The sequence below is a fragment of the Fundulus heteroclitus genome, chromosome 8 (assembly GCF_011125445.2).
Source record: "Fundulus heteroclitus isolate FHET01 chromosome 8, MU-UCD_Fhet_4.1, whole genome shotgun sequence".
In the NCBI taxonomy this organism is placed as follows: Eukaryota; Metazoa; Chordata; class Actinopteri; order Cyprinodontiformes; family Fundulidae; genus Fundulus; species Fundulus heteroclitus.
Window position 1 is genome coordinate 1946596 of NC_046368.1, and position 26032 is coordinate 1972627.

The 26032-nt window shown below is 45.6% G+C and overlaps 1 protein-coding gene across 1 annotated transcript; it reads right to left on the reverse strand.

Annotated features, from left to right (window-relative positions):
* Positions 1–277: 277 nt before the first annotated feature.
* On the reverse strand, positions 278–20107 carry zgc:163022 (putative ferric-chelate reductase 1). The gene is made up of 15 exons (XM_036139838.1): positions 19490–20107; positions 18704–18840; positions 14398–14489; positions 14199–14301; positions 11803–11994; positions 10534–10635; positions 10294–10438; positions 10092–10199; positions 4511–4626; positions 4039–4125; positions 2964–3055; positions 1591–1649; positions 1376–1519; positions 768–796; positions 278–700 (listed from the first exon to the last, which is right to left on the reverse strand). Exons 1-15 carry the CDS (start codon positions 19665–19667, stop codon positions 602–604), a joined length of 1683 nt encoding a protein of 560 aa, XP_035995731.1. The 5' UTR covers positions 19668–20107; the 3' UTR covers positions 278–601.
* Positions 20108–26032: the final 5925 nt, after the last annotated feature.

A 26032-nucleotide genomic window follows, 5' to 3' on the forward strand; every position in this document is an offset into this window, starting at 1 on the left:
TCAGAACTTAGTGACCAGAGTCTAAAGCGGGACGTCAGCCAGTCAGCAGATCTTTAATCGCTGAAACCACGTTCCCTCCCAGGCCTCTAAGGTCTTCCACCGCGCAGCTTTAGTGGATCTTACAGTAGTTAAAGTGACTTCCACCTGGTCACCATTACCTGTTAATCTGTGGAAGACGTCACCTGGAGATCAGGGAGGAACGTGATGCTAGAAAACCTCCATGAAATGTAGAGACTTTGACTTCAGGGTCAGGAGGAATTAATCATTCAGACGGAAACAAGCTTCACTTCTTTTTATTTAAAATCTCTTGATATAAAGCTACATACAGAATCACATATTTACTAAACTCTTCCTTAATACCCAATATTATTTTACTTCACAACAGAAAATATTAAGATATATAAAAATAATTTCTTCCTAAATGCTGAATTATGTTTTCCTAACCCAATTTCTGCTTATGTCATGACTTAGACAACTTTATTTGTCATTTTGTATGCACAGAGTGCGAACAGAACGAAAAGTTTAATTATGTGATTAAACTTCAATTAAACAGAAGAAATAACAGTTGAATTTAATTAATGAAAACGATCCATTCAGCTTTCTAGGTGTATGACATTTGTCCGATTCCAACCAGCAGAGCGACCAAAAAGCAAAGGTTGCCCAGGATGTAGAGCAGCAGCAGCAGCCCAGCAGCGCCCACCTGCAGGAAAAGCTCGTTAAACCAGGAACTCTCAGCTTAATTAATGCAGCCTGTCGTCTAATTTTACCATATTTGATGCAGCAGGACGGCTCGGCTCTGCAAACACAAGCGCAGACGTCCAGGTTAGAAACGCTGATGGATCCATTTTACAGCTAAGAACTGTTCTGAATGCAGGCGACCCAGCTGGTAGCCTTGTTGCCTAGCAACAGGAGGGTCCCCGGTTTGATTCCCTGTCTGGGGTGACTGTTGGGTTAATTGGTCTCTAGAGCGTCTGTCTCTGTGACGGACTCTGCCCCCCCCCCCCCCCCCCACCCCAGCATAAGGACAGTTATATGAATAATGAATTAGATAATAATTACCTGATCTGATTGTTATAACATCTTATAAAAGTAGATCAGCATTGTTGCTCACTATTTCTGGCCTTTATTTCATTAGTTTCAGCTGATTTTTACTGTAAAAGCAAAGATTCTCTGGCAGAAAGATTCATCTTTTAAGAACAATAATCACATATTTAATAAATTAGAACTTTGTCCAAATGATCTAAAATGCAAAGTTTAAGACCGGTTCTGGTCTCTGAAGCGCAGATTTGATCCCAGCTGCGCCCAAACGAGCAGCGCAGCCACTTTAACGTTAACGTTTGGGTTCAGACGCTCAGGTGTTGCTGACGCTGCTCACCTGCGCCGCTCGACTTCCACCTGGCTCTGAGCTCCATCAGGCCGTAGAACAGAGCCTGCCAGCCGGCGAACCCCCCCATCACTTTCACCAGCCAGCCGCTGGGGGTGCTGTCCATCATCTGCACGCCCGTAAATATGGCCGCCACTGTGGGGGGGGACATCAGACGGGTTTTAGGGTGTGGATGAGCCGACTGGGAGAGTGAAGGTCCGACTTACCGGCTAAGAGCTGAACAGACACTGCGATGAAGAAATGAGCCCAGTTGAACAGGAACCTCCTGCAGAAGATCAAATCAGGTTCAGATGAAACCCAAACTGCTGGTTCTGGTTCTGACTTTAATGTTTGACTCTGGACTCTGGTGTTAGGGTTAGACGTGTTCACTGCATCAGCGACCAGCATTCATCTAGAATCAGCTTGGTTCTGATGAACGTTGCAGAACTAAACGGGTCCGATCAGAACAACGTTCTATTTTCTTTAACGAGTCGCTGATGCTAATCGGTTTGTACCTGTGAAGCGCTTCACACCCAGCTGTGGTGAGCTACGCTAGCAGCCACCGCTGCCCTGGGCCAGACTGACAGAGGCGAGGCTGCATCAGCAAATCAGATGAAGCGTCTTGCCCAAGGACACAATGACTGAGACAGTCAGGGGATCGAACCGGCAACCTGCCAATGGCCGACCTCCCTAACTCCCTCTGATGTCACTCAGGAAGCTGCAGGTTTCCTGAAATTCTCTACAAACATCTAACCTGACTCCGCCAGATATCCATCTGGAAACCTTCCGTTGAAGTAATTTTGGGAAGGGGCGAAAATACTGGTTAGCTGATTGGCCTATGTTGGTGATAGACGGGCCAAATGAACCAATCAGATTCGTCGTCACTCTGTTACGAGCGACGACGAAAACACAACCACAAGCCAAGCTACTCTTGCTGCTGCAGGTAAAGGCTCGTTAGCTCAGCAAAGAAATACTCTGTAATTCCGATAAAACTTGCTCGATAGCCACGCTAACGCTAGTTTCATCGGCTGAAGCCGCCATGTTCTTTAGACTGAACTGTCGCGCTTCCCGTTGCGTCACACCTCAACCCGCCTCAAAGCCAACGCTGATTGGACGTTCGTTTGGTGAACGGCTCCAAATTTTCTTCAACGGAGGGTAGCCAGACTGATCTGCGAGGCTAGCAAACATCCTCCGTAGGTATTCGGACGCGGGGCGGACCTTCTGGTATCGATCCAGATTTAGGGGCGGGGCAGGGCGGACCTGGGTACAGGTGCAACCCCTGCGGTGACCCGCCTACAGCCTGGAGATGTTTCTGAGCACGAGTCCTGGCTACGTTGGTGAGAGATGCTCACTCCTTCGTACATTCGTACTCTGCCTGATGTTTGAAAACCTTCAGAGCGGAGCAGCTTTTCTGCTCCTTCCATCCGTGCAGAGGGTTAGGGTTAGGAGGTCACAGCGGCCGATTCTATTTACACATCATTCACTCTGAGACATGAAGACGGTAACGACTCCAAGACTTCATCTGAACTTCTTTCTTAATTACAGCAGAACTATTGATCATAAGAATAAACAGCAACAGGAGAACGTAGAAGCCGGGTACCATGGATGCTGCGGTCCACAGCGCATCAGCGCCAGGATGGGCTGGATCAGCGCCAGAATCATGACCAGGACGCCCAGCACAGGATGAGCTCCCTGCAGGAAGAACATTTCTGCTCAGACGCACAGTTACACATGGCAGCACCAGCAGAACCTTCATTATGGCTCAGATTATATGAACAGTACAGTGGATTACGGGTTAGTTAGGTGACTTTAATGGAAGCTTATATGCTGCATTTAAACCTCATCAGCACAAGTAGAACTCAGTTAACTTGAACTCAAAGGTTATTAGGGTGGTGGGGGGCATTAAGTGATTATACTGAAGCAGAAAAGGACAGCCAACAGATAAAGCTTGATAATAAAGAGCTGTGGTGCCTGTGCTAAGGATGGAGGATCCTCGGCAGCGCAGTGAAGCAGCTGAGGGACAAAGGTCTGACCCGGTGGACACTAAGGAGGGACAGGAGGACTTTACAGGCTGGAGGCAGAGAGACGCGGGCAGGAAAGACGTCCGGTTGGGCCGTCTCAGGATAAACATGGAAATGTAAAGTCAGATGCAGCAAGTGTGATGTGAAGATGGAAGACGATGAATGACGTCACAGCTTCTTGGCCCGGTGCCGTCTGGCCCACATCGGCCCACATCGACCTGGGAAGGGTGATAGATTCGGGGCCCTAAGCCCCCCCGAGCCACGCCATTTGCTCTGGCAGGGCCCATCCTGGTCCTCCTTGCAGAAAGCAGCAGATTCATGTCCTGCTGAGGATGAAGACCTGCGTTGGTCCAGCTCTTCTGGAGGAACTGTCTCCCTGGATCTGCTCCATGTTCTTCAGACAGAGAGATTGGGCCATGGGGGAGTTGGACCTCAGTAGGGTCCGGGTGTCGCCTCACTGAGCCAGCAGTGACGCTGACTCTGGTCAGACTGAATAAAAACGTCTGTGGGCTCCACCCGTACAACGTCTCCATGTTGCCCCTGCTGTTGATCATTTCTACAGATGATCTCTTGATTTGCCTCCAAAAGACCGAGTTTACGTCCGGTTCTAGACTCCCCGTCTGAATGGACCTGGTGGTACCAGACAACACTTACCTCAGCCCAGCCGTTGACGAATGAGAAGGCCAGGATGAAAGCAATGATGGTGGCAGCCACGGTGACGGTCATCACTGAAACGTGGACCTGCAGGAACACACATTCATGACTACATGTGGGTGCATTGCTTCAGCAATCTCCCGTTTGGCCACAACAGGGCTGAACTGGGTCGTGTCTAACGGGTTTTAAATGAAAACAGCAAAGACAGCAGGGGTTAGATGGTTTAATTAACCCCTTTCACAGTCAGGAATACTGCAGAAATACCACTTTAACCATAAACATGCCTGAAGAAGATCTATGAAAATGAGATTAGATTTATTCGTGGATTTCAGCCGCTTTGGAGAAGACAGGTTGAACTCAAAGTGTGAAATGATTTAAGTTTCATCAAATATGCAGAACGTGTTGAAAGCCTTTGGCATCGAAGCTTCACACCACCCAGAGATAAATGTCAATTAAACTAAACTAAACTCACCACAAACCAGAGATCTTTGCCACACGGCTTTACTCCTCTGCCCATCGATTTCAGGAATCGTGCGACCATCATTCCCAGCGGACCTGTGGTCATCCAGGCTATCAGCATCAGGGCCCCTGGAAGACAGTTTAATGTTTGAAGACCTGCTTTTAGTTTGTCATTTCATGATTTTACCATTGATCCTGCTACACTGCTATTGATTTTATTTTTAATAAAATAATTGGCATCCTCCCAAACATGATTACCTCATCCTCAGTAAGTGAGGCAGCATTGGAGGAACCTTTAGAACCTGCACAGTGTCTGAACTGTTTAGAAGCAGTAGAGCTTTCTGCTGCTAAGAATGGGAGACAGATCCTTTAGCTATCAGGCTCCTCTCCTGTGGAACCAACTCCCAGTTTTGGTCCGTGAGGCAGACACCCCGTCTACTTTTAAGACTAATCTTAAAACTTTCCTTTGTGACAAAGCTTCTAGTCAGAGTGGCTCATGTTACCCTGAGCTACCTCTATAGTTATGCTGCTATAGGCTTAGGCTGCTGGAGGACATCAGGGTCTATTTCTCTCTCTCTGCTGAGTTCTCCTACTGCTCTCCAATCTGCATTGTTTGTTGTTATTTCAGCTTTTAACTTTTTGTTCTCTGTCATTTTTCTCTTCATAGAAGGTACCCCTGGTCTGGCGTTCTGTTAGCTGTGACATCATCAGGGGAGGCAGATCATCCTCTATTACCATCTACCATAGAAAGTACTCCTGGGTCAATGTGAGCTTCTGTGCTTTCTGTGTCTCTGCTCTGTCTTCTCTACCAAAGAAAGTACTCCTGGGTCAATGTGAGCTTCTGAGCTTTCTGTGTCTCTGCTCTGTCTTCTCTAACATAGAAAGTACTCCTGGGTCAATGTGAGCTTCTGTGCTTTCTGTGTCTCTGCTCTGTCTTCTCTAACATAGAAAGTACTCCTGGGTCAATGTGAGCTTCTGAGCTTTCTGTGTCTCTGCTCTGTCTTCTCTACCAAAGAAAGTACTCCTGGGTCAATGTGAGCTTCTGAGCTTTCTGTGTCTCTGCTCTGTCTTCTCTAACATAGAAAGTACTCCTGGGACAATGTGAGCTTCTGAGCTTTCTGTGTCTCTGCTCTGTCTTCTCTACCATAGAAAGTACTCCTGGGTCAATGTGAGCTTCTGAGCTTTCTGTGTCTCTGCTCTGTCTTCTCTAACATAGAAAGTACTCCTGGGATCAATGTGAGCTTCTGTGAGCTTTCTGTGTCTCTGCTCTGTCCTTCTCTAACATAGAAAGTACTCCTGTGGTCAATGTGAGCTTCTGAGCTTTCGGTGTTCTCTGCTCTGTCTGCTCTAACATAGAAAGTACTCCTGGGTCAATGTGAGCTTCTGTGCTTTCTGTGTCTCTGCTCTGTCTTCTCTAACATAGAAAGTACTCCTGGGTCAATGTGAGCTTCTGAGCTTTCTGTGTCTCTGCTCTGTCTTCTCTAAGCCCCAGTGGGTGGAGGCAGATGAGCGTTCACACTGAGCCTGGTTCTGGTTCTGCTGGAGGTTCTCCTCCCTGTTAAAGGGGAGTTTTCCTCTCCACTGTCGCTTCATGCATGCTCAGTATGAGGGATTGCTGCAAAGCCATCAACAATGCAGACGACTGTCCACTGTGGCTCTACGCTCTTTCAGGAGGAGTGAATGCTGCTTGGAGAGACTTGATGCAACCTGCTGGGTTTCCTTAGAGAGGAAACTTTCTCACCAACCTGGAGGATCTGATGGAAGCTGACTTTGGAAAGAACCTTGAGATGATGGGATGTTAATTGAGGCTCGATAGATAAAAATGTGAAAGTTAATCCAATATGCAAATATGGGGTAGCAGGGAGGCTCTGGTCTCAGATGCTTCGACTTCAGTCAGTCAAAGGATTGCATGACGTCAGCGTGACAAGACTGTTTTAGACAATTAAGAAATAATTTACCTTTTGCTATTAACAAAGATAAATCTATCATTTGGCGTTCAGTACTGAAAATCTCAACAATCCTCAGATATTCTGGAAAGTAAATATTGTCCTTATTTATTTAACCTTTATTTATACCGGTATTCTAATTGATATCCAAGATCTCATTTTTTAAGAGACCTGTTTGATAAAACAAAATTAAAATAAAATAAAAGTCTGACCATCAGTAGAAGCCCTCAGACTCTGTTTCTTTCTGGTAGAAAGGAGGTTAGCAGAATCTTACAGCAAACCCTCAGAAATGTTAAAATGGGCCTCAGCCCCTGGGAGACAGTAAGTGAGCCGTGATCGGAGCAGAAGCAGCCATCAGTGTGATGCAAACACTGACTGAGTCTGTTGGAGCAGCAGAGATGATAAAGTCTAGCAGCAGCTGGGAGGACGTCCCGGATCAGAACCGGTCCTCCTCATGACTTTATCAGCTGCTGCTCCATCAGACCAGAGAAGATGGCTGATGCCTCCACAGGTAAAGAAGGTGTCCAGCAGCGCCCCCTGCAGGCCAGGAGACCTCAGCCTCCTCAGCAGGTAGATTCTGCTCTGACCCGTCCTGTAAGAGCATCAGGGTTATGGGTCCAGTTCAGTTCATGGTTCTGGTGAACACCCAGGAACTGAGGAGAGTCCACTATCTCCACATCAACTTAGGACGACCAATATTAATTCAATTCAATTCAATTCAATTTTATTTATATAGCGCCAAATCATGAAACATGTCATCTCAAGGCACTTTACAAAGTCAAGTTCAATCATATTATACAGATTGGGTCAGATTATACAGATTGGTCAAAAATGTCCTATATAAGGAAACCAGTTGATTGCATCAAAGTCCCGACAAGCAGCATTCACTCCTGGGGAACCGTAGAGCCACAGGGAGAGTCATCTGCATTGTACATGGCTTTGCTGCAATCCCTCATACTGAGCATGCATGAAGCGACAGTGGGAAGAAAAACCACCCATTAACGGGAAGGAAAACCTCCGGCAGAACCGGGCTCAGTATGAACGGTCATCTGCCTCGACCGACTGGGGTTACAGAAGACAGAACAGAGACACAACAAGAGAAACAAAAAAGCACAGAAGCACACATTGATCTAGTAATCTGTTCTACATTAGATGGTAATAGCGGGTGAGCCGTCTTCTCTGGATGATGTCACAGTTAACAGAACGCCAGACCAGGTGTACCTACTATGAAGAGAAAAGAGAGAGAACAGAAAGTTAAAAGCTGAAATGACGACAGTCATTTCAATGTAATACAATGCAAAACTGAAGAACAGTAGACTGAAGAACAGTAGAAATCAGTAGAGTGAGAAAATTAGACCCTGATGTCCTCCAGCAGCCTAAGCCTATAGCAGCATAACTATAGAGGTAGCTCAGGGTAACATGAGCCACTCTAACTATAAGCTTTGTCAAAAAGGAAAGTTTTAAGATTAGTCTTAAAAGTAGACGGGGTGTCTGCCTCACGGACCAAAACTGGGAGTTGGTTCCACAGGAGAGGAGCCTGATAGCTAAAGGATCTGCCTCCCATTCTACTTTTAGAGACTCAAGGAACCACCAGCAGACCTGCAGTCTGAGAGTGAAGTGCTCTGTTAGGAACATACGGGGTAATCAGAGCTCTGATATATGATGGAGCTTGATTATGAAGGGCTTTATACGTTAGAAGGAGAATTTTAAATTCTATTCTTGATTTAACAGGAAGCCAATGAAGGGAAGCTAAAACATGGAGAAATATGATCCCTCTTGTTGATTTTCATCAGAACTCTTGCTGCAGCATTTTGGTTCAGCTGAAGACTTTGAACTGCATTTTGTGGACTTCCTGATAGTAAAGAATTACAATAGTCCAGCCTTGAAGTAACAAATGCATGGACTAGTTTTTCAGCATCACTCCTGGACAGAATGTTTCTAATTTTGGCGATATTCCGGAGGTGAAAAAAGGAAACTCTGGAAACCTGTTTAATATGGGATTTAAATGACATGTCTTGGTCGAAAACAACACCAAGATTTTTAACTTTATTACCAGAGGCCAAGTTAATGCCATCCAGATTAAGGGATTGATTAAGAACTTTATTTTTTGAAGACTCTGGCCCAAAGATTAAAACTTCGGTCTTGTCAGAATTTAGATGCAGGAAATTTAAAGTCATCCAGCTTTTGATGTCATCAAGACATGACTGCAGTCGAAGTAACTGATTGGATTCATCAGGATTTATGGATAAATATAGCTGAGTGTCATCAGCATAACAGTGGAAATTAATCCCATGCTGTCTGATAATTTTGCCAATCGGAAGCATATATATAGTAAATAGAATTGGTCCAAGGACTGAACCCTGTGGTACTCCACAAGTGACCCTAGAGTTTGAGGAAGATTTATTATTAACATGAACAAACTGGAATCTGTCCGACAGATAAGATTTAAACCAGCCTAATGCTTTTCCCTTAATCCCTACAGTATGCTCAAGTCTTTGTAGGAGAATATTGTGATCAACTGTATCAAATGCAGCACTGAGATCTAACAGGACAAGTATAGACACAAGTCCATTATCTGAGGCCATGAGAATATCATTAGTGACCTTCACCAGAGCTGCTTCAGTGCTATGATGAGCTCTGAAGCCTGACTGAAACTCCTCAAGTAGGTCATTACTTTGTAAATGTTCACAAAGTTGATTAGCAACTACTTTCTCAAGAATTTTAGATAAGAAAAGAAGATTAGATATAGGTCTGTAATTTACTAACTCATCTTGATCAAGAGAAGGTTTCTTAAGTAAAGGTTTAATAACAGCTACTTTCAATGCCTGTGGTACATATCCATTTACCAAGGATAGATTAATCATGTCTAAAATAGGACCACTGATCAGAGGGAATACCTCCTTAAACAACTTGGTTGGGATTGGGTCTAACATACAGGTAGAAGGTTTAGATGAAGCTAAAATTTTAGATAGCTCAGAAAGCTCTACTGCTTCTAAACAGTTCAGACACTGCGCAGGTTGTAAGGATTCCTCCAATGCTGCCTCACTTACTGAGGATGAGGTAATCATGTTTGGGAGGATGCCAATTATTTTATTTTTAATGGAATCAATTTTATTTATGAAGAATCCCATAAAATCATTACTGCTAAGAGCTTAAACCTTTGTTGTTTTTTTTGTAAGCAAATTTAATGTTTCAGGTTCTGATTCAGACAGAAATTCAGAAAACATGACAGGTCAGTTTTTAGCTTAGATGGTTAGTTTAACAAACCTGCAAATAATATAACCCCCCCCCCCCCCGAAGAGGTTATATTATTATATATATGTGATGGATGGTTAGTACTGAAACTGTAATCTCAATTATGGAAATTGTAGTTGACAACAAAGATTGATTGATTGATTGATTGATTGGTTGATTGATTGATCGATTGGTTAATTGGTTGATTGATTGGTTGATTGATTGATTGATTGATTGATTGATTGATCGATTGGTTAATTGGTTGATTGATTGGTTGATTGATTGATTGATTGATTGATTGATTGATTGATTGATTGATTGATTGATTGATTGATTGATTGATTGATTGGCTGCTAACAACTTCCTTTTAGCGGATAAACATGTTTCAGGAAGCATTTCTAAGCTGGAACTCACCATGAGCGCGGATGATGTTCACTTTCCCGTCACTTTGGACAACAGCCGGGGCTGAAATGTCGACCCTTTGACTGCTGGTGAAAGTGTCCTTATGCATCAGGATCTTCCCTGTGAGACACACCAAGGCCAGCCAGTGAGTGGTGGGAGACAGCTGCAGACAGCTGTTCCTGCTCAGGTCCTGCAGCTCAGGCTTAAGTCTCACCACTGCTGCTGGCTCCGTAGGCAAACAGCAGGTAGTACAGGCTGCTGAGGTTGGAGCTCCTCTGGGTGGAAATGGGATTGCTGGAAGTAAAGGAGCAGCTCAGCACGCCGTTCTGGACGGAGGCCTGCACATCCACCACGTTCCCCTGCCAGGTACAATTTCAGGCGACACATAAAGCCACTGCAGGAGCAGGAGAATGTTTCACAGTTAATGTCTGGAGAACGGGGAGGACTGAAGTACCAGTGGTTGAACTTCTGGAAAAGTTGGTCCTGTAGAGAAGGCGTGCGTAACCCCCACCGATCCCTTGCTGTCCAGGCCACAGATATAAATGTCATCGTTCCCCTGAGCAAGGAAAGACATAAAGGAGTATTTAAACAGAACCAGCTAACATCGCTGCTAACCACATGGAAAGGTTTGATAAATCATCCTCTAGACCTGAAAACTGGCTCAGAGTTTATCTGAATGAAAGCTGTCCTCCTCCTGCTCCTGTCTAACATAACATTTAGTGCTTCAGGGCTCCTTTCTGCAGGTACAAACGTTTCCACACCTGGAGTCTGAGTCAGTTCTAGCGGCTCGCTCTGAGCAGCCTGCAGTCGGAGCGCTACTGTTCTCCTGAAAGTGTCAGGAGGTTCTGAGAAGCTCAGGATCACAACATGCCAGTAAATGTAATAACTCTCAGACAGAACCGGGTTCCTCCTGAAGACAGAACATCCAGACCTAAGCTGAGCGGCGTTGTGTCTGCGGTCCAAAGCAGCTCAGAGTCCATCAGAGAAACTATGAACGTCTGGAGCAGCAGGAGGACCAGCAGCCAGACTCAGAGGTCCTCTGGTACCTCCTGAACTAAGGAGACACTGCTGAGGACCTGAGGTCCAGATGTTGGACAGGGAGGACAGATGTTAGGAAGAAGCCATCTTGGTCCACAGAGCAAAGCCATCAGTGAACAGAGGAGGAGGATGGAGCTTCATCTCCCCAGAGTTTACAGCTCGGTCCTCCATCACGTTCCAGAGAGATTATATCAGCATCTCATCATGGTTCAGGAGACCAAGTCCTCCTCTCACACCAAGCAGCAGCTTGTAACCACCAGGACAGAGATGGTGGCTCACTGGTTCTGACCTGGACTGGTTCTGGGAGGATGGACCTCCATGTCCTCAGAAACAGCAGTGCTCCACCTGCAGGTAGATCAGAACCTCCAGAACTGATAGAGACACCTGGACAGGTGAGGAAGCGTCTTCAGGAGAACTGAGAGAAAGTCCTGCTGCCTCTGGTTTAAGCCTGATTGCTGCTGTGATGACTGAGAATTTGTAAAGATGAATGAATTAAACTGAATTTGAGTCGGTGTGTCCGTCACATCAAAAGCTGGATTTAGACCTTCCTGGAACTTTTTAGAGAAAGACACAAACATCGTCTTTGCTCACAGACGTGAGAAAAACAAAAAGTTCTGATTGGTTTGGCCCTTCTCAGCTACTGTAGGAGAGTTGTCCAGTGATTTAAAGCTTTAAATATTCTTACCATCTTTTGATCGTCTGAGAATCCAAAGGCTACATATCCATCAGCGGCTCCTGTCACCTCGTAGCGGACAGCAGGTCCTCCAGGAGAGAGCAGCCTGGCGGACATGAAGCGGCACTGAGAGCCTCCGGCTGGATCGCAGTCTGCAGGCTGACTGAAGCACACCTTAGAGGAACCGCAGCCGGCGCTGGAGATCTACACGGAGCAGAGCGTTTCTGGTCAGCTTGGTCTCCCTGCAATGGTTCTGACTGACGGCACCTGGGCTCTCGTTTATAAAACTGGGTTAGGGTTGGCAACGGCAGAATAAACTCAGATTTATACAATCATGCAGAGCCACTTTTCCTTTGTAGAAACCAGCAGCACCTGAACGTCTGGTACCAGGTTCCTCCTCAGGTTCCTCCTCAGGTTCCTCCTCAGGTTCCTCCTCAACATGGCCAGATTCAAAGCAGCTCATGATGTTAATGTGGATTAAAAATGGGACAGATGTAGGAACCACGGAGAAGAACAAAGAAACGGTGAAAACATCACAGAGGAGAGTTTATGAAACCTGAAAATCAGACTTAGAAGCACAGATGTTCACGTTAGAAGAACTTGTTAAAAGTTTATTGCTGTTTTAGGTGCGATGGACCGCCCAGAAGTTAGAGATAAAAGCTCAGGTCCCCCAAAACACTCGGAGCGGCGATCCCTAACCTCACCTAAGGAACATGACTCAGCCGGCTCCAGGCTCTGATCACAGGGATCCAGGTTCCCAGGATCCTGAAGTTCTCTCTGTGTTTTCCACCTCGTGTTGCTCATTATGGCCGACAGCGGTGCAGGAGTTAAAGAGGAACCGTGGTCAGAGGAACCGGGGGTCAGAGGAACCGGGGGTCAGGGGGTCAGAGGAACCGGTGGTCAGAGGAACCGGGGGTCAGGGGGTCAGAGGAACCGGTGGTCAGAGGAACCGGGGGTCAGGGGGTCAGAGGAACCGGTGGTCAGAGGAACCGGTGGTCAGGGGGTGCTTAGGTGAACAAATGGGGGACAGTGCTTCACGGCCCTTTGGTGCATACAACCTGGTCGGCATCCCTGTGGGCCTTAGAAGGGCCAGGGGACCCGCAGGCAGGGCCGGATTATCCATAGGGGCCAGTGGGCCAGTGCCCAGGGGCACCAACCATGGGGGGGCACCACATTGTCTTAATACGGGCCTGCCTGCAGGTGATGCATTGAGGCCGTCAGTCGGGTTTTTTCCACCAGGACAACTCGACTGATGGGCTGCCTGCACCCGGATCTGTGGGGGCCGTCCACCTTGTCTCAGGGGGACCGTCTTTGGTTCCGATGTGCCCCCCCCAGTCTCTGGCCGCGTCAGGATGACCGTCATCATCAACCCTCTGTAGGCACTGGAACAGGAACTTCGCACCCCCCCAAGGGGGCGACCCCCAGCAGGATCCAGGGCTTTGCTGCCCCCCCGACTGGACCCTTGGCGGCGGGCCTGTGGTGGCTGTTGCTGAAGACCACTTTCCTTTTAGCAATAGCTTTTGCTGCGCAGGTGGGGGGGGGGGGGGGGGGTTGTAGGTCTGTCTTTGAGTGAGCAGTGTATTCTGTATTATACTACCGTTGCTGTAGATAAATTAACATAAAGCTTCTGTCCCTGCGTGGGGCTGCAGTGGCGCTGCGCAGGAACAGAAGAAGAAGGGAGACGATCCGTCTGCTAAGTTTGCCTCACAGAGTTAAGATGCAGGAAGATGTTTGAGCCTCAGCAATGGCAAGAAGGGTGAGGCGTCATTGCAGGTAAGAAAACTGTAAGGATGGCAATTTAGTTTGGTTATGAATTATAGATAAACTGTTTCATAATCTAATTACATTTAAACTGTTTTGATATAATATGTTTTGTAAACGCCCGTCTGCTGAATGTCCTGAGAACAGTTTATGTGATAAATATTCACCATTTAGGCTTCTGTTTGTTTTTGGGTTAATTAGCTGATCCATCACCGTTAGAACTCACCTGTTACTCCACCAGCTTATAGCTGCCAGAACGTCTCTCTACTTATTATATTTCTAGTTATTTATCTGCGTGCATCACCTGTTGAGCCTGCATCCCTGTGCACGCCCTGATTTTATTGTTTTAAGCTCACTCCTGGTTGTTTCAGCCCTGATTTTATTGTTTTAAGGTCACTCCTGGTTTTTCAGCATACCCTTCTAATTAAACTGAGGCAATCCTCGGGTCCTGGAGTGAACTTTGCTTTTCTACACGCTTACAGTCAGACATTTCCACAGTGTTGGCCGGACAGGGCTTCTTGGTCAGGACTGTATTTTGGGAAAGTTGTTTTCCACCCAGCAGGTTTGAGCCATCCTGCAGTACTTAATTCTGAAAGGGATGTAATTGAAATATTAAACCATGCTTAGGTTAGAAGATGGTTACTCACGCTAGAGGAACTGGAAGAACCAGTACTGCTGCCGTTCCTTAGACTCAGAACAGGACTTTTCACACCAACCCAGAAAGTTTTGTAACTCTGAACAAAGGATGCTCTGCAGAGACAAGCAGAGAAAGGCATCTGTGATTCAGACCGTCCTCTGAGCTGAAACGGCTGCAGGAGAACATTGAAGAACTCAGTTTATCCTTACTGGAACTGGACGGCTTCTATGTTGCCAGCAGCTTTCCACGTCACCTGGATGTTCGTTTTTGCAGAACTGGACACGTGGGACACAGCAGCGTTCTGTGGAGAACCCACATCAGCACAACATCAACTCCCTGGAAGCTAACGCTGACCCGGCTTTCTGGAAGCTAACACCAAACATAAGGCTGGGTTCACACATACATAAGACATAATGTTCCAGCCGATGTACCAGCATCCGTTCCTGGTAAGTTAAAAATGTGCAATAGTCCTCAGCATCTGATGAGATTTCAAATTCAAAAAGCTAACAGTTTACAAAGAATTGTGCAGCTGCATAACTACCAGATGCACAGGCGATATGGTGGAGTAATGGTAGGGAAGCTAAAACTGTGCAATGAGATGTTCCAAGTTATATTAGCATGTTACAAACAGTGTAATGCCTGATCCAGAAACTGAGTGTAAGGGCCTGGTGGACGATACAAAACAACAAACAGAAGAGGTTTTATTGCTTTGCAGTTTGGATGAGGGAAACTGAGGGTTAAATGCTCAAAAGAACTGTAGTTATTAATTGGCCTGGGACTAATTAATAAATCAGACTGAAAGATGGTTGCCACTCCTCCTCCTCTTCCCACAGATCTGGGAATGTGGAAATTTGAATAATTGGAGGGAGTTGACTCATTTATACTAACGTAGTCCTCTTGTAGCCAGGTTTCTGTGAGACAAAACAAATCAACCTGTTTATCAGAAATCAATTCATTAACTAACAAAGTCTTTGGAGGGAGAGACCTTATATTTAATAGACCACATTTTATTATTTTATTTTTTGATTCAAGTTGAGTCGTGTACATTTTTAAGAGAGTCACATGCTTTTGATTAGCCTATGGTGTCCAGGTTAGGGGAAACTAAGAGACAGAGCCAACTCTTAGGTTTGTTCTTTCCATATTATGGCTTCAAAGCTCAATATGGAAATATTGTGCAGAGAGCAGCTGTCATTGATCTTGGAGCCATGCAGACAGAACCGTGAACAGAGTTGGTTGACAAAGACCCAGCGGAGCGCCGCCTGCTGGTCTGGTAGGAGGCCCTCTATGCGCATTACGCTGATTTATACAAACCACACATCCCTCTCAGTTATGGACGGTTGGTGCATGAAAAATATACAATAATATGGACAAATAATCTCGGATTCAGGAAGAGCAGTGTGGTTTTGGTCCTGGCCGTGGAACACTGGACCAGCTCTATACCCTCAGCAGGATTCTTGAGGGGGCATGGAAGTTTGCCCAACCAGTCTACATGTGCTTTGTGGATCTGGAGAAGGCATTCGACCGTGTCCCCCGGGGGATCCTGTGGGGGGTACTCCGGGAGTATGGAGTACCGGACCCTTTAATAAGGGCTGTCAGGTCTCTGTATGACCGGTGTCAGAGTCTGGTCCGCATTGCCGGCAGTAAGTCGGACTCGTTTCCGGTGAGAGTTGGACTCCGCCAAGGTTGCCCTTTGTCACCGATTCTGTTCATAACTTTTATGGACAGAATTTCTAGGCGCAGCCAAGGTGTTGAGGGGATCCGTTTTGGTGGCCTTAGGATTGCGTCTCTGCTATTCGCGGATGACGTGGTCCTATTGGCTTCATCAGGGCGTGATCTACAGCTCTCACTGGAGCGGTTCGCAGCCGAGTGCGAAGCGGCCGGGATGAAAATCAGTGCCTCCAAATCCGAGACCATGGTCTTGAACCGGAAAAGGGTACAGTGCCTTCTCCGGGTTGGGGAGGATGTGCTGCCCCTAGTGAAGGAGTTCAAGTATCTTGGGGTCTTGTTCACCAATGAGGGGAGGATGGAGCGGGAGATCGACAGGCGGATTGGTGCAGCGTCTGCTGTGAAGCGGGCGCTGTACCGATCCGTTGTGGTGAAGAGAGAGCTGAGCCAAAAGGCGAAGCTCTCGATTTACCGGTCGATCTACGTTCCTACCCTCATCTATGGTCACGAGCTTTGGGTCGTGACCGAAAGAACGAGATCCCGGATCCAAGCGGCTGAAATGAGTTTTCTCCGTAGTGTGTCTGGGCTCTCCCTTAGAGATAGGGTGAGGAGCTCAGTCATCCGGGGAGGACTCAGAGTAGAGCCGCTGCTCCTCCACGTCCAGAGGAGCCAGTTGAGGTGGCTCGGGCATCTGGTCAGGATGCCTCCTGGACGCCTCCCTGGTGAGGTGTTCCGGGCACGTCCCACCGGGAGGAGACCCAGGGGAAGACCCAGGACACGCTGGAGGGACTATGTCTCCCGGCTGGCCTGGGAACGCCTTGGGGTTCCTCCTGAGGAGCTGGCCTCAACTGGCTTGAGAGGAGCCAGGTGAGGTGGCTCGGGCATCTGGTCAGGATGCCTCCTGGACGCCTCCCTGGAGAGGTGTTCCGGGCACGTCCCACCGGGAGGAGGCCCAGGGGAAGACCCAGGACACGCTGGAGGGACTATGTCTCTCTGCTGGGAACGCCTTGGGATTCCTCCTGAGGAGCTGGCCCAAGTGGCTGGAGAGAGGGACGTCTGGGCCTCCCTACTGAAGCTGCTACCCCCACGACCTGACCCCGGATAAGAGGAGGAGGATGGATGGATGGATGGATGGATGGATGGATGGACAAATAATCATAGGCGGTACTCTGTGTCACAGCTTCTATTGGTTCCAACAATTAATGGGAACTTTATGAGCAGAATTTTTAGTGTTCAGTTAGCCTGCTGTAAATTTTACTACGCTAATGTAACCCTAACCCTATCAAGAAGCTTTGTTTTCATTATGTTTGACCATAATGACATTTTTTGGTGAGGTAGAAAATATCTGGGGTAATTTAGTTTTGTTTTTATTTTTTCAGATTCACGGTATGTGCACCAAACATAATTCAGTGTCTGTTTCATTAATTATGGACCAACAGCTCCAGTGGCTGATCCCTGAACTTCTAACTCACTAATATATTGTATTTTATGACCTGGTAGTGCTTCATGAGTGCCAGAGAGAAAGGTATGCTCTTGCATTCCTCAGTCAGTGGTAAAAATGAGAGTTGCAGTGTTTGGAGAACGGCCAGAATAACATTCAGTGTTGCTGAAATCAACAGCATCTAAACCGGTTGGATCACTTTTACAGTACCACTGCCTGAATGCAGGCAGATACCGAGGCCACATGTAGCAGTTATCAACCAGCAGGAACATAATCTGAACATAATTCAGTTACCTGGAAACTAGAATCCATCACATGGTCCAGCTCAGCCTTCAGCCTGTGGCTTCAGGGCTTCATTTTGCTGTCTGAGCTGAGTTAGGACAATGTGGTGTCAGCTTTCCACCTCTTTGGTATTCCCTTTAAAGAAATGTGCCTATGAGAACTTTAGTAGAAGATAGTGTTGTTGTTCTGCTTGAGTGGCTTAAAGTAATCACACCTACTGCTTTTATCCTGTTTGCAGGTGAAACTTTGCTGTTGCAGAACAAGTTTAGTTTGTTTCATGGAGACATCTAGATGTGTTGCAAGAAGAAACCACGCCTGGTAAACAATTAAAAATGTGTTTGAGCTGGAACTGACAGAGCAGCTTGCTATCATGTTACCTGCTCTCCTTGCTGCAGGTGTCAGTAAACTGAATAAACTCATCCTTAGTATTATAAGGTGATGATTTAAACCCACAACACACCAATCTAACAGGACAAGTACAGACACAAGTCCATTATCTGAGGCCATGAGAATATCATTAGTGACCTTCACCAGAGCTGTTTCAGTGCTATGATGAGCTCTGAAGCCTGACTGAAACTCCTCAAGTAGGTCATTACTTTGTAAATGTTCACAAAGTTGATTAGCAACTACTTTTTTAAAGAATTTTAGATAAGAAAAGAAGATTAGATATAGGTCTGTAATTTACTAACTCATCTTGATCAAGAGATGGTTTCTTAACTAAAGGTAAACCTAAAGTAAACCAGGGAGCCAGCTTCCTGTGAATAATCACCTTCTTTTTCAAGGGAGCTACGTTGTCTAAAGCAGAACGCAATGAGGAAGTCACACCGTCAACAAAAGGTGATGCTGAGGAAATTAAAAATCAAACAAACTTTCTGTGACCACCGAGTCACAGAAAACAGAGTCTAGCCAGGGGCCACCAACATGGGGCCACCGACATGCTGCCATGCTGTCGACATGGGGCCCCATGTCGGTGGCCCCATGTCGGTGGCCCCATGTCGACAGCATGGCAGCATGTCGGTGGCCCCTGGTTTAGACATGGGGCCACCAACATGCTGTCAGGGGCCCCATGTTGGTGGCCCCTGGCTAGACTCTGTTTTCTGTGACTCGGTGGACGGCGAGACACCTACAGGCGTCTGGAAGCAGGTGAGGAGTTGGGCTGGAGCTGAGTTCACTGCAAATGAGCCGACAGCTGACTGCCCCCCCGGCGCTCTGGCCTCCAACAGGAAGCCGGTGAAGGCCTTCGACGGCGGAGCCTGCAGAGAGACTGAAGGACAGAGAACCAGTCAAACGCTGGACTCAGACAGAAATACTGGATTTCTAACAGAACCAGAGCTGTGCACACGTCTCCAGAGAGAAGAGTCGGTTCTGTAAAGCCCCGTCATCCTGCATTTGATCCTGACAACATGATAAACTGTTTGATCAGCATGTTTAGAGACGTTTCTATCAGGCTCTGGGTCTGAGCTGCTCTGCTGCTGTGGAGGACAGAAAACCGTAAAGATGGATGAAAACAAGCAGGGAGCGACTTTCTGTCTGAAGCCGTTCAGTTTCCTAAAAACTGACATTAAATGTTCAGACAGGAAGTGGAACCTGCAACAAAGCCAGACTCTTATTTTGGAGGGTGACTCAGCGTTTTAGTTTAAATCTAAAACAAAAGGGATGACTGATCTGATGCTGAGTCACCGATGCTGAGTCACTCAGCATCGGTGACTCAGCATCGTCCACAAAATAGACACGTGAAGATGGACCCTTACCCAAGAGTTTAGATCCAAAAGGTTCTGAACATTTCACCGGGTCAGAATCTGAATATTTAATCTACAAATCCTCCAAATTACACAAGACTTCCTGTCTGTCTGCTGGGAAAGCTCAAATGTGAGGCTGTCTGTCAGAGACTGAGGTCGCTGCCACTGACTCACCTGTAACGCTCTCCCCAGGTGTGAAGGTGGTCTGCGCCGCGCTGACAGTGAATGGAGATGCTGTGTTCTGAGGCGGCACAGAGTGGAGGGGCTTCATGTCCGCACAGCTTTCTGAGACCAAACCTGAGGGGTAGCAGCAGACCCCAGGAACGACACACAGCAGAATTAAGATCCTCATGGCGTGACGAGGAGAACAACAGGAACCGTGACGTCTTGGCTGGGTCCTCCAGAGAAAGTGCTGCAGGAGGCTAACGGTGTAATGAGATGCAACACCTGCTGCAGGGAGGGGCTGGGCGGCACCGGGAGGAGAACTCCCAGTTTTCTGAACAATGATCTGACACAATCTGAGCGTTAATGCAGCCGCACCCTGACCTGTACGTACAGAAACCAGAAACAACAAAAACGTGATGACACCGTGTGAGATTCCTAGAAAAATGGCTGATTAGTTCCTAGAAGAGCAGATGAGAACGCGATCACAGAGCCGAGGCTGCTGTCTCTGGCTGGATGAGTTCGTGTCTGCAGCTCAGAGGAGAAAAGAGGAAGATTAAGATCTAAAATCAGACATTTTCCCTGAACAGGAGGAAAAACTCAGATGACTGCAGGATGAATCCTCCCACGTCTCCCTCTGAGCTGAAAACCTGAAACGTAGGTCAGCGCTGAGGAAAGCAACGTTTCCACAGAGGATCAGACTCTAATGGAGGAACAATAACGAGTTGGATTAGAACAGCTGAACCTGAACAAAACAAAATGACTGCAGATCAAATATAGAAATCAAAATACAGTTATATGAGGTAAACATGCAAAGACTTCCTGCTTTACTGCTGATACAATAATCCGTAAACTCAAGTTAGATATGTTCAAAGTAAACTGTCAAAAAGTCTATTTATAGTGAATAAAACAAAGCAGACCCTGGAGGAAACAGCTTTACTGTCCACTGGTCTTACTGCGCAGAATTATGGGGTACTAACTACATAAATGCACCACAATCATTAATAATATAACAATAACAAGCTATGAGAATAATCAGTAAGGTTGGTTATCTAGATCACACAAACTGCTCAAAAAATCTAAATCGTTACAATTTCCAGATATAGCAGAATTACAAACGGCTATTGTTTTGTTCAAAGCCATAAATAAATTGTTATTGGAAAATATTCAAAAGCTTTTTATACTTTTAGGAACAAATATAAAAAATTTAAATTCAGAACCAGAAGAAGGTGCTTCTGTGACTCAGTACGTGTGTTAAAGCTGTGGAGCAATGTCCAAAGGTAAAACTGTTTAAATGTTATTTAAGAACATGATCATCACTGCATGAGAATATGTTTCCTGGGTCAATGTGAGCTTCTGTGCTTTCTGTGTCTCTGCTCTGTCTTCTCTAACATAGAAAGTACTCCTGGGTCAATGTGAGCTTCTGTGCTTTCTGTGTCTCTGCTCTGTCTTCTCTACCATAGAAAGTACTCCTGGGTCAATGTGAGCTTCTGTGCTTTCTGTGTCTCTGCTCTGTCTTCTCTAACATAGAAAGTACTCCTGGGTCAATGTGAGCTTCTGTGCTTTCTGTGTCTCTGCTCTGTCTTCTCTAACATAGAAAGTACTCCTGGGTCAATGTGAGCTTCTGTGCTTTCTGTGTCTCTGCTCTGTCTTCTCTACCATAGAAAGTACTCCTGGGTCAATGTGAGCTTCTGTGCTTTCTGTGTCTCTGCTCTGTCTTCTCTACCATAGAAAGTACTCCTGGGTCAATGTGAGCTTCTGTGCTTTCTGTGTCTCTGCTCTGTCTTCTCTAACATAGAAAGTACTCCTGGGTCAATGTGAACTTCTGTGCTTTCTGTGTCTCTGCTCTGTCTTCTCTAACATAGAAAGTACTCCTGGGTCAATGTGAGCTTCTGTGCTTTCTGTGTCTCTGCTCTGTCTTCTCTAACATAGAAAGTACTCCTGGGTCAATGTGAGCTTCTGAGCTTTCTGTGTCTCTGCTCTGTCTTCTCTACCATAGAAAGTACTCATGGGTCAATGTGAGCTTCTGATCTTTCTGTGTCTCTGCTCTGTCTTCTCTAACATAGAAAGTACTCCTGGGTCAATGTGAGCTTCTGAGCTTTCTGTGTCTCTGCTCTGTCTTCTCTAACATAGAAAGTACTCCTGGGTCAATGTGAGCTTCTGTGCTTTCTGTGTCTCTGCTCTGTCTTCTCTAACATAGAAAGTACTCCTGGGTCAATGTGAGCTTCTGATCTTTCTGTGTCTCTGCTCTGTCTTCTCTAACATAGAAAGTACTCCTGGGTCAATGTGAGCTTCTGAGCTTTCTGTGTCTCTGCTCTGTCTTCTCTAACATAGAAAGTACTCCTGGGTCAATGTGAGCTTCTGTGCTTTCTGTGTCTCTGCTCTGTCTTCTCTACCATAGAAAGTACTCCTGGGTCAATGTGAGCTTCTGTGCTTTCTGTGTCTCTGCTCTGTCTTCTCTAACATAGAAAGTACTCCTGGGTCAATGTGAGCTTCTGTGCTTTCTGTGTCTCTGTCTTCTCTAAGCCCCAGTGGGTGGAGGCAGATGAGCGTTCACACTGAGCCTGGTTCTGGTTCTGCTGGAGGTTCTCCTCCCTGTTAAAGGGGAGTTTTCCTCTCCACTGTCGCTTCATGCATGCTCAGTATGAGGGATTGCTGCAAAGCCATCAACAATGCAGACGACTGTCCACTGTGGCTCTACGCTCTTTCAGGAGGAGTGAATGCTGCTTGGAGAGACTTGATGCAACCTGCTGGGTTTCCTTAGAGAGGAAACTTTCTCACCAACCTGGAGGATCTGATGGAATCTGACTTTGGAAAGAACCTTGATGATGACGTGTTTCATGAATTGCCGCTATAGAAGTTTAATTGAATCGAACATGAGAAGGGCTGCACAGTGGTGCAGCAAGAAGGTCCTGGGTTCGAGTACACCCCTGGGTCTTTCTGCATGGAGTCTGCATGTTCTCCCTGTGCATGCGTGGGTTCTCTCCGGGTACTCCGGCTTCCTCCCACAGTCCAGAAACATGTTAGGTTAATTGGCTTCTCTAAATGGTCCTTAGGCGTGAATGGTTGTCTGTCTCTGTGTTGCTCTGCGACAGACTGGCTACCTGTCCAGGTGAACCCCGCCTCTCGTCCAGTGAACGCTGGAGATAGAACCAGCAACCCCTGCGACCCCATGAGGGATTAAGCGGGTCAGAAAATGGATGGATGGATGAACATGAGAAATAATTACTCAGTTATTACTGCTAATTTGATTGTTATTGTTATACTCTTTAACATCTTGGCTATTGTGTTGCTACACATTGACACATAGATAACTGAATAGTATTGATGCTCATAATGACCTGCAAATGATAAAGAATGTTATAACCATCAGTGACTGAATTATGTTGCTGCTGGAAAAGGGGGGGGGGGGGTTAATAATAACTTTATACGTCTATCCACTCCTTTGAATGAGTATTCTTATACTTTACTATTGTTCTTCTTCTGCTTGCTTGTTTATTTATATGTTCTGGTCTTTATTAATAAATTTAGTTTCTTCTACTGTACTAGGTTCGATAAAACTCAAACCAAAGAGTGAAGAGCTGATGGCTCCTTAGTGATGTCATCCAGCAGATCCAACCGCTGGGAGAGAAACTGGGTCAGAATCTGAGAGACAGAACCAGCTGGACCATCCAGAAGGTGAAGGTGTTGACAGCAGCAGCTCAGATGATGCTATATTTCTTATCGGTTTGGCCTTTCAGACTATAGTGGGTTAAAGGCGTAGCCGCTGCCTCTCTGGGTCCGCTCGGACCACAAACATAAAACGTCTGCTTGGAGAATATTATATAGATATAATATTCTCCAATAGAGGAGAGCTAAAGTCTGCTCAGGGTGGAGGCTGACCCTAACCCTACGGTTATGAACTTTAACGGCCTGGAAGAGCAGAGCAGAGGCGGAAAACTCATGCATAACGTAACAAGCCCGGCCCTGCGAGCCTTAAGAGTCACAGCTGAGGGGAGCGATGTTTGACGATAAGAAGGCTTGGTGACGCTCAGCCATAGTCATGCATGACGTTGTTCAGGCCTGCGTTGATAAATAAACCCACAGATTAATGAGAACCAGTAATCACTGCCTGGGTATGAGTCGGGTTCTTCACATTCTGCCTTCAAAGTCAACTAGAATATTCTTCTTATCAAAAACAAAAACATTGTGTTGTTATGTTGTTGAAGCATTTTAAAGAACTTCCATAAAAGTTCATCAAGAAGAACCAACCACCCCCCCCCCTTTAAAAACTCATATTCAACTTTATTTATATAACACATTAAACTACAGCTCAGTTTGCCAAAGTGCTTTAAACAATAGACTAAAAACTAATAATTCAAAACAGAATAAAGAGTTAAAGGCAGCAAATACAATGCAATGTAGAATAAAATGCAGATAGACCAAATCTAAAGACTTGAAAAGCCGACACAGAAAGAATGTTATGAGGAAGCTTTCCAAACAGAGCGTGAGTCGCCTGCCTGATAAAAGATAGTTGGTTTCAATGACGAAGGACGCTCAGGGGCGTCTTCTCGTTCTTTGGAGCGATATGTTGTGCAATTAGACACGTTTTAAGTTATTTAATGTTTCACAAATAACTCTCTGTCTGTTAGGTATTGTCTGGTGAATATCCGCCCAATCAGCTGATATCAGGACAATAGATGAAAGGGATGAGTCGAGCTCTGATGATCTTTTAACAGCAAACTCTGCACACATATAGAATAAAGGAGTGACAATTTCTTTGCACAGTGGCGCAGTGGGTAGCGCTGTTGCCTTGCAGCAAGAAGGTCCTGGGTTCGAGTACACCCCTGGGTCTTTCTGCATGGAGTTTGCATGTTCTCCCTGTGCATGCGTGGGTTCTCTCCGGGTACTCCGGCTTCCTCCCACAGACCAAAAACATGACTGTTAGGTTATTTGGCTTCTCCAAATTGTCCTTAGGTGTGAGTGTGAATGGTTGTTTGTCCTGTTTGTCTCTCTGTGTTGCCCTGCGACAGACTGGCGACCTGTCCAGGGTGTACCCTGCCTCTCGCCCAGTGAACGCTGGAGATAGGCACCAGCACCCCCCGCGACCCCATGAGGGAGAAGCGGTTTGGAAAATGGATGGATGGATGGATGGAAAATGAACATCCAGAGAACATCACCATAGAATGCTGTTTATCTGAATTAACACAATATTTCAATCAACAAATCCTCTCTACTAGGCTAGTGAAACTTAACTAAACTACTGAGCAAAATTAAGATAAAAAGAAGTTAAGCTAAAGAACTATGTACACACAAAGAAACAAAAGACAACACTCAGTAAACTTTTAGAACGCTTGATTTTTTAATGCGATTATACCTCCGGGAGGCTAGGGGTCGCTGTAGCGATCAACGCTAAAATCGGTTAATCCTAAAGTTATACAAAAACACCATTAAATCAACATTAATATTCCATATTAACGTGGTAACAACGCTCATAGCACTATCAAACGATAGTGGAGCGACACAAAACAAACATTATGCTTAATACAAACTGTAGTCGTGCATCTGGGAATAGCGAATGTTACCTGAAGCTAATAGCATTAGGCTAGCGGACATTCGGCATTCATTTTAAAAAGCTTCCGGCTTTACTTTGGTCGTAATGAGCGGATCAGATAACACAAACATCGATATCCCATCAATGTATCAAACCTTTGTGGAGATAACGTTTGTTATAATCATAAACACACTCGCATAACATCGGTAATGGCATGGTTCGGAGAATGCTAGCGGGAGCTACCCTGTAAGCTCCACGTGTTTCAAAACACTGTTAAAACATATTAAGTAAACCTTCTAAATAAACCATTTTATTTTCCCTGTTTATCTCTTTGTTTCACAATCAGACCATGATATTTTTAGTTGCTAAAAAAGCAGAGTGCAGCTATTCTTGCCATTTGGATCTATTTCTATTGGAACATTTTTACATCTGCAGCTATATTAGTTTCTGCACATGTGGCATCTGTGTCTGAAGCGCTTCAGCTGTTCTAATGAAGTGTGTCTAAACATGAGCTCAGTAGACGCAGTTATGGATTCAGAATGCCTGTCTGAAAAGTTAAATCTGAACTGTATGTTTTTTTCCTAATAAGGAAATCTGATTTTTAATCTGATTTAAAAAAAAAACAAAGTGCAGTATGTCAATTCATAAAGAATATGTGTAGGGATTAATTAACTTATTAGCAATTTGCTTGACAGGAGACATGGACTGGTCATGAGACCGCTACAATATATGGCAGGCTTATGAGACTGCATATATATATATATATATATATCAAAACTGCTAAATTTGTCTCTCTTGTAAATACAACAATAAGGAAAGTGTAGTATCAGCCCTTTTTTCAGCCAGCTGACAAACACTGTTCAGCAAAAGGTTTTTGTGGGCTACCATGTTTTGCTCTGTTAAGTGAGAGAAAATTTAATTTCAAGACAGCTAAGTTAGTCTTGTGTGTTTAGGGAAGTTATTCCTAACTTTTATCAATATAGCTAGTCTAACTATTGCCATCATAATAGTAATAATAATAA

Excerpts from the sequence above, each read along its gene's own strand:
- zgc:163022 (XM_036139838.1), bottom strand. The coding sequence starts at position 19,667 with ATGAGGATCTTAATTCTGCTGTGTGTCGTTCCTGGGGTCTGCTGCTAC. Across the intron at positions 10,636-11,802 it reads TCTCAGACGATCAAAAGATG|GGGAACGATGACATTTATAT; the intron begins GTAAGAATATTT and ends TTCCTTGCTCAG. Across the intron at positions 10,439-10,533 it reads TTCCAGAAGTTCAACCACTG|GGGAACGTGGTGGATGTGCA; the intron begins GTACTTCAGTCC and ends TGTACCTGGCAG.